This window comes from Gopherus flavomarginatus, chromosome 5 (genome assembly GCF_025201925.1).
Source record: "Gopherus flavomarginatus isolate rGopFla2 chromosome 5, rGopFla2.mat.asm, whole genome shotgun sequence".
In the NCBI taxonomy this organism is placed as follows: domain Eukaryota; kingdom Metazoa; phylum Chordata; order Testudines; family Testudinidae; genus Gopherus; species Gopherus flavomarginatus.
The window spans coordinates 4,031,784-4,045,852 of record NC_066621.1 but is presented as its reverse complement, the minus strand read 5'-3'; the positions used below and the strand labels follow the sequence as shown (position 1 = coordinate 4,045,852).

The 14,069-nt window shown below is 43.6% G+C and overlaps 1 protein-coding gene across 1 annotated transcript in view; it reads right to left on the bottom strand.

Annotated features, from left to right (window-relative positions):
- Positions 1–631: 631 nt before the first annotated feature.
- Positions 632–14,069, bottom strand: part of LOC127052809 (ubiquitin carboxyl-terminal hydrolase 47-like) — a 45,591-nt gene continuing 32,153 nt past the window's right edge. The window contains exons 11-15 of the mRNA XM_050956896.1: positions 7,247–7,375; positions 6,387–6,424; positions 3,228–3,280; positions 2,152–2,211; positions 632–775 (exon numbers count right to left, since the gene is read on the bottom strand). Of these exons, the coding sequence (XP_050812853.1) occupies positions 714–775; positions 2,152–2,211; positions 3,228–3,280; positions 6,387–6,424; positions 7,247–7,375 (342 nt within the window). The 3' untranslated portion in view covers positions 632–713. The remainder of the gene's footprint in view (positions 776–2,151; positions 2,212–3,227; positions 3,281–6,386; positions 6,425–7,246; positions 7,376–14,069) is intronic.

Here is a 14,069-nt window from a genome sequence, read left to right as displayed (position 1 = left end):
GGAGGGCCAACCTACTCTGGCAAAAATGTCTGCCAATGCCTGGCTCACGCTTTTAGCCCTGGTGTTGCTTAGAGGTACTGCTTCTGGCCAACAGCTGGCAACATCCATGAAAGTCAGTATGTACAGCTTTCCTCTGGGTGTCTTCTTAGGAAAAGGACCCAGAATATCTACAGCTACATGCTGAAATGGAACCTCAGTGATGGGGCGTGGCTGGAGAGGGGCCTTGATCTGGTCTTGCGGCTTTCCCACTCTTTGGCATACCTCACAAGAGGTAGAAACATCCTTGCCCATCCCCTCCCAGTGGAATGACTTCCCCAAACAGTCCTTGGTCCTGTTCACCCCAGCATGGCAACTAGGGTGATCCTGGGCTAAGTTCAAGAACTTTTCCATATATTTAGTTGGAGCTACCAACTGTCTCTGAGGATGCCAGTCCTTCTTGTGCCAACCAGAAAGGGTTTCTGTGTGTAAGAGTCCTCCTTCCACAACAAACCTGGATGTTTTGGAAGCGCTGAGAGGCAGTGGTCACTCTGTGCTGCCATCCAAGCTCCCTTAAGGCTTTCATCTGCTTCCTGCTCTGCCTGGAACTGCTTCCCTGGTGCTGGAGACATTAGTTCCTTGCAGGGTTGTGAACTTTGGCTTGGCCTCACTGGAAGTGATTCAGGTGATAGGAGTGTCTCCATCGACTGTGAACAGCTCTCCACTGATGCACTGGGTTATATTTCAGGCTCCGGTTGAGCTTCTTGCATTAGTTTAGCTGGTGCTGCAGGTGCAGGCTCTGTGAACATAAGAATGGCCACACTGGGTCGGATCAAAGGTCCATCTAGCCCAGTGTCCTGCCTTCTGACAGTGGCCAGTGCCAGGTGCCCCAGAGAGAATGAACAGACCAGGTAACCATCAAGTGATCCATCCCCTGTCACTCATTCCCAAACAGCTAATAGCCAGTGATGGACCTGTCCTCCATGAATTTATCTAGTTCTTTTCTGAACCCTGTTATGGTGTTGGCCTTCAAAGCATCCTCTGGCAAAGAGTTCCACATGTTGACTGTGCGTAGTATGAAGAAATACTTCCTTTTTTTTTTAAACCTGCTGCCTATTAATTTCATTTGGTGACCCCTTGTGTTATGAGAAGTAAATAACTCTTCCTTATCTAATTTCTCTACACTAGTCATGATTTTATTGACTTCTATCATATCCCCCCTTTGCCGTCTCTTTTCCAAGCTGAAAAATCTCAGTCTTATTAATCTCTCCTTATATGGAAGCCGTTCCATACCACTAATAATTTTTGTTGCACTTTTCTGAACCTTTTCCAATTCCATCTTTTTTGAGATGGGGCAACCACATCTGAACACAGTATTCAAGATGTAGGTGTGCCATGGATTTATATAGAGGCAAGATGATGTTTTCTGTCCTATTATCTATCCCTTTGTTAATTATTCCCAGCATTCTGTTTGCTTTATTTATTTATTTATTTACTGCCGCTGCACATTGAGTGGATGTTTTCAGAGAACTATCCACAATTACTCCAAGATCTATTTCTTGAGTGGTGGTAACTAATTTAGACCCCATAAATGTATATGTATAGTTGGGATTATGCTTTCCGATGTGCATTACTTTGCATTTATCAACATTAAATTTCATCTGCCATTTGGTTGCCCAGTCACCCAGTTTTGAGAGTTCCTTTTATAGCTTTTTGCAGTCTGCCTGGGTCTTAACTCTCTTTAGTAATTTTCAGAGTGATAGCCATGTTAATCTGTATCAGCAAAAAGAATGAGGAGTACTTGTGGCACTTTAGAGACTAACAAATTTATCTGAGCATAAGCTTTTGTGGGTTAAAACCCACTTCATCAGATGCATGCAGTGGAAAATACAGCAGGAAGATATATATACACAGAGAACATGAAAAAAATGGGTGTTGCCATAACAACTGTAACAAGAGTAATTAATTAAGGTGGGCTATTATCAGCAGGAGAAAAAAAGTCAGAACCACTTTGATTGTTACTGGGGAGATTTTCTGGGAGATTGAAACACCACCACCCAGATATAAGGCATGTCTGCGCGTTATCTTTAGGACTGAACCTCTCTGGATGGGCAGAAACACTTATAACTAGTCATTCTTTTCCTAGACCATTTTCATCTGGTATAGCTATCTCACCACTTGCCATGGATGCAGTCGTCAGAAGACGCTGAAGGAACTCGAACTGAGTATTTCTGTCTGTTCAGAAACAAAATTATAATTGGGCAGTTAATTCTGTGGTAAGGAAAATATCCTGGTATTTGTTAAGAATTGTGGGTAAGCCAGAAAGGCAGATCTGCTGGTTAAAGTTAAACCTTAAAAAGGAAGTCTTCTAATTTCTTTCTATAGACATTAAGAGGAGGAGGTTTTTTTTCCCTAATGTACCCTGAACACTGGAGCTTTTTATCCAAATCTCCCCATGAATTTGGGGATTGATAAAAAAATTAGGTGTGGATGCATGCTAACTTTACATTCAGCTCTGCATAACACCTTGGTTTTGTTCATTTCCAAATGTCTCCCCACATTGGGCCTATTGCACATCTGGGAATTTGCTGATCTCAACTGTTCATTTATTTTAAAAAATTTAAAATGGTTTCTGCTTTAATTCTATTGCCTAAATTTAATATAACATAAGAGGATCACTGATAAAGATTTTGATTACATTGAGGCCTCCAGGGATTATGTCCCCTGGGGTGTTTGTACAGCTGACTGAGCATCAGTGCCACACAAATATTGAATAGAACAACCAATGGAGAAAGCCACCCCTTCCATCACCAAACCCAACATGGATCCTTGTTGTGGCTGTGGGGTCCCTAGAACCCCCTCCTTCTCTGTGTGCTGAACAGGCTGCACTTTGCACACAGCACCTGAAGAAAGGGCTCTCAACAGGCTGTAGATATGCTGGGGAATTTGGGAGACTCGTTGAACCACATCTGTATGGCCATAATGCATGGTAAAAGACCAATATAATACACACACAGACTCTTGAGCAGGACAGTGTCTGGGTCCCAAAGCCCTTCCCAGGGGTTCTATTTACCCAGGAATAGAATCTTCATGGCACTGGCCTCTCCCTGACCCTGACCCTGACCCTCCCTGGGAGCAAATTGAACCAGCTCCTCTCACTGGCCCTCCCATCAAATGGTGGGAAGCAAGCCTCCAGTAACTTCCCATTGTCTTTGACAGCAACTTGTAAATGATAAGAACTCGGCACTTACTTGGCTTAGCATCACAGGCCGCCATGCGGTACATTAACAGATATGCAGTGGAACTACAACAGAAAAAAGAGAAATGAATATTAATACCTAATCAAATGGATGCCACATCTCTCCGCATAAACACCTTTCCAGACTGGGAGTTTACTGGCCCACTTCACCTTAACATATATTTCAAGGGACCAGTCAACTACTTAAGCTAAGCAATTTGTTCCACCTTGTATTTTACTGTGACGCTCTGAGTACATTTCCCAGACTAGAAGAGCTCTGTGTAAGCTCAAAAGCTGCTCTCTCTTATCATCAGAAACTGGTCCTGGTCTCTTTGATATCTTGAGACCAACATGGCTACAACAACACTGCGTACATACTTAGCTGAACCAGAGATTCTGCCTGCCCAAGGATTTAGTTGGGGAGTGATCCTGCTTTGAGCAGGGGGTTGGACTAGATACCTCCTGAGGTCCCTTCCAACCCTGATATTCTAATAAAGATACCTATGACAAAGCACTAGCAACAAGGTGCAAAAGTATAATCTAAATCAGTGGTCTCCAAAGTAGGGTGAATGCACCCCAGGGGGTGTGCAGCAGGAGGAGCATTTTTTTTTTGCGCTTCGCCAGGCGGGAGTCCGAGGTGGTTTTTTTTTGTTGTTCTGGTTTGTTTTGCTTCATCAAAAATGGTAGAGCCGGCATGGCAAGGGGTGTGTGCTCAAAAATTTTTTACTGATAGGTGTGCGTGATCAAAAACGTTTGGAGACCACAGATCTAAATAACCCTACAACCATGACAGATCTTGACTCCTGCTATATTCTCTCCTTCCTAGCCAAAGAGATTTATCCTGTTTCAAGGCTCACTACATAGTCCTGACAAGCTAGACTATATACCAAACCTTACATCCAACACCACTTAGGATCTGAGAGAGCTCTCCTATCAGAGCCTCACATGCTTTGGCAAGTAGAACAAGCCACTAGATGCTGGAATCAAGGAGTGACTCTAGAGTAAAGTGGAAACAGCCTCTACCTAGGGAGCCTGGAAACTGTTCCAAGCAAAGCAGATTTAAGTGGTGCCCTTGCTCAGAGCACCGAATAGGTGAGAAAACTGCAGAGACAAGGTGGGTGACATCACTAGAGACCATTGAGATATGTGAAGGGTTAACCCAGACCAAAAGGGGAGAGATTTTGGCTGCGCTGCAAATACACCAGCAGGTATTTTTCCAACAAGCCAGATCTAACTCATAAGATGGTCCATACAATTAACACTGTGGGATCACAGCATGCCCCTAGCAGAGCTTATTGAACCACTGGAAAAATGCAGGATCAAATTTGTAAAGAAATACATAGTGTGACACTCTATACCCTGGGGGAGCACCCTGTAACCCCCATATTCATCATCGGTATGTGGTTGTGATATTGCATATAAAGCATGCCATGTGAGATATCATGGGAAAGGTTATGATACGCTGAAATCCATTGTTCCATCAAAATATGTATATCGTTAATGCATATGAAATTACGAGAATTGTGTTGTATGGTTGTCACTAAAACATGCTGTGTTTGGGAAGTGCCCAGATACTAGTTTCCCAGATACAACAACAAGGGAAGTAACCAATGCCCAGGCAGGTGCTGAATAGACATCACCAGCCATTGTCCAGCAAGGTAGTTACAATTCAGTGACTCGCTCACACAAGCCACACCAGGGGTATTGCTGCACCTTGTGACTCAGCAATGCCCACCAGACATGGTTGGATTTGTGCTTTCCAAGGCCATGGACTAAAAGTATAAAACAGAACACAGTGGCCCCATGCTTCATCCTTTCTCTTCTCCCCGAACCTATGCTGCAAGCAATGAGAACATTGGAACTGAAGAAACTAGTTCCCAGGCTAAGAGGGAAATCCTGCATATGAAAGACTGTAACCAACCTGCAATATCCAGTGGGGTGAGAAAAACGGCTTAATCTAGATGTTGCCTAGTTAAATGTTTAAGGCTAAGAGTTTAGACTGCATGCGTGTATTTTATTTTATTTTGATAAGCACTCTGACTTGTTGCCTATCACTTAGAATTTATCTTTTGTAATCCATAAATTTATTTTACTGTTTATCTTGAACAGTGAATTTCCCTGACATTTTTGGTAAATCTGCTCAGGTTACAAAGGCTGGTGCATGTCCACTTTCCATTTATGAAGTTGTGAACTAATTAATAAACTTGCGTTGCTCGACAAAGGGTCTTGAGCAGTGTGAGATGGTATATTCCTGAGGTGCGAGACTAAAAGCTGGGGGGGGGGGGATTTGCCTGGAGCCTCTCTATTGTTAGTTCATGAGTGGCCAGAGAAACATTCATGTAACTTAGCCCTGGTCTACACTATGAGTTTAAGGGGGTGCCTTATATTTAGGACCCTGGGAAGGGGGTTGGTCAAATTTCTCCCAGTTGTTTGAAAGTGGATGCTATTGTTACCTGGCCTATACTCCACACTAAAACACAAGTCCAGTCTTTCATAGGTTTGGCTAGCTATTACTACTGATTTGTACATGGTTTAAAAGACATTGTATCAGCTATCACAGATGGGTGCAAAAAGCCAAAGCCAAATGAAATAGTGGCGACAAGGCCGTGTCAGAAAGATTTTGATAAGGTAAAGAAAATCCTATCTGAAAGGTGGGTTCTGGCCAGTCCAGCTTTTGACAAAACATTCAAACTTGGTACTAATGCATCAGACATTGGTTTAGGTGAGGTACAGACGCAGACAAGTAGGAGGTAACAGAAGCAACCCATTGCTTTCTTAAGTAAGAAACTGACACCCACTGAACAGAATTATTCTGGCATAAAAAAAATGTTATACAATTATATGGGCCGAACACATAAGGGAGTGACCAGCAGGAATGCTGACCCTAAACCAGTTTTTCCACATCCCATTATGCATGTCTCATGAACTCCAAATGCCTCGCAGACCCAATCTCATTGCAAAGGAGAAGAAGCAAACAAAAGAAGGAGTGGAATGGAGTTTGGCTGGGGTCCAAACCAATCAACAGGAACACAGAAAAACCACTGATCTAAGCAGTGATCAGTGAACTAATAAGAACTCAGTAGAAAAATGGCTGCCAAGGAAGGAAGGAGCTTTGAAAATATCACACTGGCATCAGAATGGCAGAAAGTGTAAAACATGGCATTAGAAATACCTGTTCTTGGCACCCGTTGAGTTCCTTTCTTCTTGCACCTGTATAAACAAACAGAAAGGATCATTTCCAAGAGAATTGCCAAAGTATTTATTATATATCAAGAACAAGCACTGTATGGAGGTGAAGGCAATATCTCATGTATCCCTATGACTGTGTTAGCGCTAGACCAGAGATTGGCAACTGCGGGCCAAGGGATGTGCTGGCTGCGGCTTCCCGCAGCCCCCATTGACCTGGAGCGGTGAACCGCGGCCAGTGGGAGCCGTGATCGGCCAAACTGGTGGACGCGGCAGGTAAACAAAAAGTCCTGGCCTGCCAGGAGCTTACTCTGATTGGTCGAGTGCCGAAGGTTGCCAATCCCTGCACTAGACATTGGATGATAAAGTTAAGATGTACATTTAATGCCAGTTAATGGGAAGGAGACTATATTCTGCTTTGTTGCAGCAGTGCCAACAGAATAACTGCCATCTGAACAATCACTTCAGATGTTCACTACATCTCTCTTCCAACAGAACAGTACTACATATGGAGGAAAGGGGAAATGCTGTACTTTTCAAATGCCATATTGTATTGAAGTGAGGCTAAATGGAGCATGTCCATTCTATAACTCACTAATATACGCATGCCAAATTTTGCTCTGAGTTATAGAGGAGTAAAGCCAGAAGAACTCCAAAGGCCTTGCATAAGTAACTGCAGATTTACACCTATATAAACAAGTACAGACTTTGGTTTATAGTGTTATCAATCTGCTAGAGAGGTAGTTCCAGGTATGGTACTTCCCTCTTGTACTACACTTCTCAGAGCCCTTAGTAGAAACCTAGACATGTCCGTGTTTTCTTTCCCTGAACGTAGGCACCCATTACTTCACTCACTATGGTGTCGTTGAAGTTGTACCAGCAGTCGTTTTCAAATGACTTTATCTCAGCCACATAATGGCCACCGTGAATTCCTCCAGAATGGTGACAAATTGCAAAGAGCTCATACTGTGTGTTCTAGAAGAAAATCATGATCAAATTCAGATCAGCAATCTTTTCAGTTGCACTACAGACAGACGTTTAGAGGGATGTATAGCGAGCTAATTGCAACCTTACTTGTAGCCAGAAAGCATTTTTGTCACTTATAAGCATTTCCTAGGCCTCTGAGCTGAATTCTTCAATGGCAAATAAATTACAGACAGCATGGAAATAAAATTTGGATTTCTTTACAAAAAGAGAAAGATGTGATTACATTGGTGATGCTGTAGTAACAATGTAAAGACTGGCATCTCGCTCACAATGTAAACAACAATTTTATATTTATTATTATAAACAAATGTATTAAATCTGTGCCATATATTAAATGTCTTATGTAAAAAAAATAAATGAATGGTCTGTTTGGACACGTGAGATCATGATACTGCTTCTTTCTAACAGGAAAACTGGCAACTTTGAGCTCAGAGGACAGCTCATTCTCTGGATTTATTTAAGAGTGTCCTTTTGCCCATGCATTTAGCCAGTGTGGAACAATGGGACAGCTGTTTATAGGCTGATTTAACTACAGACTAGCCTGGATACAAGGAAGCATTTGGATCAGGATTACATTCTCCAGTTGAATCCTACACTATTATATCTGAGGGACTGACAATGAAAAAGAGCTTACTTACCTTATAGTAACTGATGTTCTTCTAGCTGTGTTGTCTATATGCATTCCACTCTCAGTACTGCAGGCCTCTCATGCCGCAGATCAGAATTTTTCCCCCCTTGTTTGTCCTCACATGCTCTAAACGCCCTTGCACTCTCCCATTCCTGCTCTCTCAGGACATGAAGAGGTGGGGCATATAGGAAGGACCTGACATCAGTGCATAATTTCACCCACTGTACGTGCAGAAGTAATCACTGCTGAAAACACTGTTTTCATGGAGAGAAGACTTAGTGAGTGAGTAGCTAAAAACTCACATGGTGTTTTCATTAAACTAGACAATACAATATTCAGATCCCATGGCACAGATGGAAATACTTAAAGTAGATGCATAAGGAATCTTTTAGAAATAGGATGAGAAAATACAGAATCTTAGGATGATAGGCAGATACTGAAACTAGATATACTTTAATAGACTTAACTGATAACTCAGGAATTTTAAGAATAATATGTAATTAAAATGAAGGGACTGTCTGCCTGAAAAGGGGTCATAGTATGATTCTGGGACCAAGCATCAAATCTTTTCCAGTTAGAGCTGTGAGTGGAAAGTGTTTCATTATTTATTAAAATGTCCCGAACCACTTGAGAAGAGGATTTCTGAGTCTCATTCAAGCAGCCATCATCCAGGCTGTCAGATGTAGGGATGAGAAGTCCAGATGAAGAACTGTCCTGCCGTTCTGCAATATCAAGCTGGGAACGAGAGGAAGGGGAATGCTGGTTGTATCGACAGCCTGACCGGTTCTGGAAAGCAGTATTGTCTGTGACATACTGGTGCAATGAGAATCATAGAAGCTGAGTCTTGTCTGAGCTTCACTGGAGTTCTTGGAATCAGTGAAATTGATGGTTAAGCATAATGAAGGCCAAAGATCCTGAGGTTAGGGGTAAGTAAAAATATTCATATCCCTAAGAACGAATCTGGAACCTTTTTTCTGTTAAAATGGCAGCGAGCGTCAGAGAGGCGGGAGTTTGCCAAAGGATCATAGTAAGCGCCCAGATGGCCTCATGAATAAACAAAACCACTCTAGCAGGCCCAGCAATATGTCAAATATGCTGTTTTTATGGATTGTCATTAAGGATTTCTACCTGTGCACCTAGATTGCCCTTTTCATAAGTTCCTTGTAAACCTTATAATTGTCAGGAACAGGTAGGATGATTCAGAGACAGTGGCCTCTGTGACGCTGGTGCCAGCACGTGACACGGCCTCTGAGTCTCAACTAAACACTGACCAATACCCACCTGAAAATAAGTCTGGTTCACCTGTGTGTTTGTATTGTTAAAATAGCTATTAGAGTTATAAAAATGCTTGTAGTGTATAGATGCTGGTAAGCTGCCGGATGCATTAATCTCACTTATAGTATCTGGATACAGATACTATAAGATAATATTTAAGTGGGTCTCTGTAATTGTAAAAGTATTTGCTCCGAAATTGTAACCCCGCCCCAGTCAGACAAGAAGCACCGCGCAAGTGTGAAATGCTAATTTGCCACAGCAAATGTTATGTCCTATCCAACAAAAGAAGGCTCACAGACACCAGATAAGCCATTGTGGAACATCAGAGAACAAAATACTTTGTTGATTGCTCTCCCCACACCCACAAAGAGAGGTGTAGGCGGAATCGTCCCATCAGCTTGGACTCTGGAGGAAGGGAATAAAAAGTCCTGACAAAAAGAAACTGTATCTCTATGCTGCTTGGACTCTGAGGGGAAAAGTTTTCTAAGCAGAAGCAAGGGATCCCCATGCCTGGCCTGGATTACCTCTCAAGGACACAGAGAGTTTGCTTATTATTGAAACTTGTATCATCTTTTGGAACCTAAGACTGTAACTCATTTGTGTGCATGTGTTTACCTGCTTTCTCCTTTTCCTAGTTAATAAAACTTTAGTTAATTTATTATAGGATTGGCTACAAGTTTTGTCTTTGGTGTAGGATCTAAGGTGCAACTGACGTGGGGTAAGTGACTGATCCTTTGGGAAGGGGAGTAACCTAAATATTGTTGTGATTCTTGGTGTACATGACCATCTATCACAAAGGCAGGCTTGCCTAGGTGGCAAGGACAGTCTGTGACTCCATGGTTAGGTTGTTAGGTGCTCGAGTTCACACTTGGTTGGTGAAATCTAAGTACAGTAGATGCTCGTTAATAGCAACACATTGGTGCCCTTTTGCTATGTTGTTCCTAAGGGTATGTCTACACCGGCAAGTTTCTGCGCCATAAGTTATACCACTTTTATTAAAACGCTAGAATTAAACCACGGATGCGTGTCCACACTCTGCTCCTTGTGACGTTGGAGCACATCCACATTAGCAGCTCTTGCAACGGCAAAGAGAGCAGTGCATTGTGGTCGCTATAACACTGTGCAACTGGCCACAGGGTGCTTTGGGAAGGGTTTGCAATGCCTCATGGGGCAAGCACAGCATCACATGATGCAGGTTTCCCAATCCCATTGTTCCATGGGCATCCTACAACATTGCCAGCTGCTTTTCAACTGAAGGGGGGGAGGAAGTGTGTGAAAGGGAGTGTACAGAGGGGGGGAGAGACACAGTGTGTTTTGGGGGACAGAGTATGTCAGCATGCTCTCTTGTAAATTCAGACAGCATCAGGAAGCAACCAGTCCTGAGGCAGGGGGAACCTCCTGCCTCTGCCTCCCAGGGCTGGCACGCGCTCTCTCTCTCTCTCTCTCACACACACACACACACACACACACACACACACACACACACACACACACACACACACACACACACACACACACACGCCTCTGTGTTCAACAGCACAAGCATTCCACATTAATGGTTTGCTTTGTGTCCCAGAGCAGATCAGCACAGCACGCATAGGTTGTCAGAAAGAGTGCTTTGAACGGGGAGGGGCGCATAACTCCAGTTCAAAACAATGAGCAGAGTGGTCACTTGAGACATTATGGGACAGCTCCAGAGGCCAATTACAGCACAGAAAGCAAAAGCAATCAAGTGTCTACACTGGCAATAGAGTGCCACAGCCCCTGTGCAAATAGCCTCACAACTCTTGTCAAAGTGTTTTTTTTTTTGCAGCACTGCAACTGATGAGTTTCTGAGCGCAAAGTGGCTTGGCAGTGTGTATACATCTGCAAAAGGCTGCTTTACTATGCAGAAACCTGCCAGTGTAGACAAGCCCTAAGTAGCTTTTACTGTTATGGGGAGCATTGACCATTCACAGCAGGGAAAGTGTTCAGGGAAATGTGGCTCATAAGCAGTGGTTGCTCTCACAAGCTGTTGCTACAAACAAGCATTTACTGTATAGAACTCACAAGCAATTTGGGCTTTGTGCCCTGCTTCTTAACAGTCTGCCTTGAGGTTGTTGCTCACGTTCATGAGTCACTGCAGACAGCTTGACGGCCTCTACTGGGGAAGATGAGAAATTGTCCATAGCACTATAGTGTCCACTTATTCTGATATCTGTTGAACCTCTGTACCAGAAGGACTGGAGTTATAAGATTCCCCAACTTACTTGGTACTGGGTAGAGTATGGTGCCTTGAGGGAGACTTAGCAGTATGGGGTTTAGGAAATGAGGATCTAGAGCCTGGAGGAACCACTGTCCCTTCCATAGAATTCCAAAAAGGACATAGTTGGACCTGATATTGAACCAGGGCAAAACCCCAATGCATCCTATCACTGGACCTGCTCCTGTAAGAATACTGGTGCCAAGAACTCAGCCTTCACAAGGATGAACAAGGGGAAGCTTGAGATCTTCTGAAATGGGACCGTGATGTGAAACATCTCACCTCTGACTCTAAGGAGTAAGAATGGTCCAAAGGACAAGGTGGTGCAGCACCAGGCACTGTAGCAGGAGACCAGGATCTGGACAGATGAAAACAAGACTGTACCATGGTAAGCATCGGTGGCTCTGACGTGGAAGGTAATGTACATCTGCCCTGCTGCACAGTAGAGCTTTTGGGACAGCTCAGAAGGCCAATTACAGCGCAGAAAGAAATCAAGTGTTTGCACTGGCAACAGAGTGCCAGAGCCTCTCTCACGAACAGAAGTTGGTCATATAAAAGATATTACCTCACCCACCTTGTCTGGCTAACATCCTGGGAGCGACACAGCTATAACTACACTGCATAATGACTGAGCCTGTAATTCTTCCTTGGAGGAAACCTGCTGATGTAGCACAGGAGATGTATGAGGTTGCTTATCCAGGATGACCAATTTCTGGTCTCTTGGATGATGGAGACCTTTGCCTTGAATGAGACAAAGATGGGGCCTTCTACTCCTGAGGAGGGTTAGGTCACATCTGCTGTCCATAAAGAAACTGCTTGGAAGCCCAAGAAAGAGGAAACCAACAAGCATAGGAAGGTCTAGTTTTAGGATGAACCTCTGGTCATTGATAGGCAGGTGTGTAAGAAGGAGATCCCTACAAACTTACCTCAGAAGCCGACGAAGATAATTCATATTCTTTCGAACAAAGATAAGCAGACGTTTGAGGGGTCTTCATTAAGTGAGCATTAGATCTATCAGTCAGATGTTTATTAAACAGTACCAGTGATTCACCCAGACATGATACTGACAATGGATTTTCAGCATGAGCCAGTAAACGTGATTCTCTTTGCCCAGATACCAATTAACCTGATGATACCATAAATAAAGGAGCTTTAGTAATCAGTACCAATGCTGAAAACGTGGTGTGTATTGGTACTGATGTATGTGGTACCAATGAGAAAGGAATCATGGAGGCAGAATCCTTGACCTTAGATGATACCTGTGCACACAATACCAAATCCTTGTGTACCAATGGAGCACTTGTAGTAGGAGTAATGTAACCTTCAGAGGTGGTACTGAAACTTCAGGCTAATCTGAAGGCTCTCTCTCTAACAGTACCGAGCTCTTACAGGTATACTTCAGGGCTTCAGAGGGCACTTTTGTATGCCTTGAAATCCCTTTCAAAGCCACAGCTTGAGATGATCTCACTTTCTTTCCCTTTGAAGACCTGGGGAATGAAATCAGCATCCCTTTTCAGTCCAAGATCCTTTAACTGAAGCAGGAGCACTACTTGGAGAGGGAACACTGGCGACAGACAGATCTGACTGACCAGGATCTGAGTCAGATCTCGCGGAGATACATCCTGAGTTTAATCTCCCTGTTCTGAGACCCTTTGCGGAAAGAACAGCAGTAACACATTTACTAGGAATATGCCCCTCACCTAGACAGTTAAGACACTTTTCTTGAGTGTCACAGTCCAGCACAGCAACATGACATGAAAGGCATGTTTTGAAACTGGGAGATTTAGGAGATGACACAGCTGCCTATCACCCACTACTTAACTAAATGTTAAAACTATATTAAAATACTAACTCTAAAATACTAAGAAAAAACAATCTAAAATTAACTAACGAAATCACTATTTGCAATAGACTACGCTACTAGAGTTTAAAACAGAAATAAGGCACCGCTAAGGTGTTCCATCTGCAGCCTAAGGCTGCAGTTGAAGGAAATGAGTGGTGGTTTGTCTGCTCCTCCCCATGTCTGCTCCGCCTGGAGGCGGGTGGGAGAGCGTGAGGGCATCCAATGAGCATGTGGGGACCAACAGCAGATTGCTAACTGGAAAAAGCACCAATCTCTGGCACTAGGGGACACGCAATTCCAAGAGTGGAAGATGTACAACGTCACTCAGTGAAGAACCATCCCACAGAGGTTTGCTTGCAGGTTTAAGTTTATGAACTCATCTCTGCAAGGAGGCACACTCCAACTCCCGAGCCTAGTGTCCCCCGAAGACTGAGACAGTAGGAGTCACCAGCACCAAGAGGTAGTGGGAGGAAGGCATCAAACCCCAAACTGAAGTGGGAAATGGTACCTAGGGATCCCATGGCTCAGAGAGGGGCACATATCAGGCTAGGGACACTACAGCATAGTTCACAGATTTCACTGAATGGCAAATTTCTGTCCTTCAGAGTCAAGACCTCAAATCTCAAGACAAGGCGCCATCCAACACAGGTTCAAGGTTTACTACAATAGGTTTGCACAAGGGTAGGCCTGAACT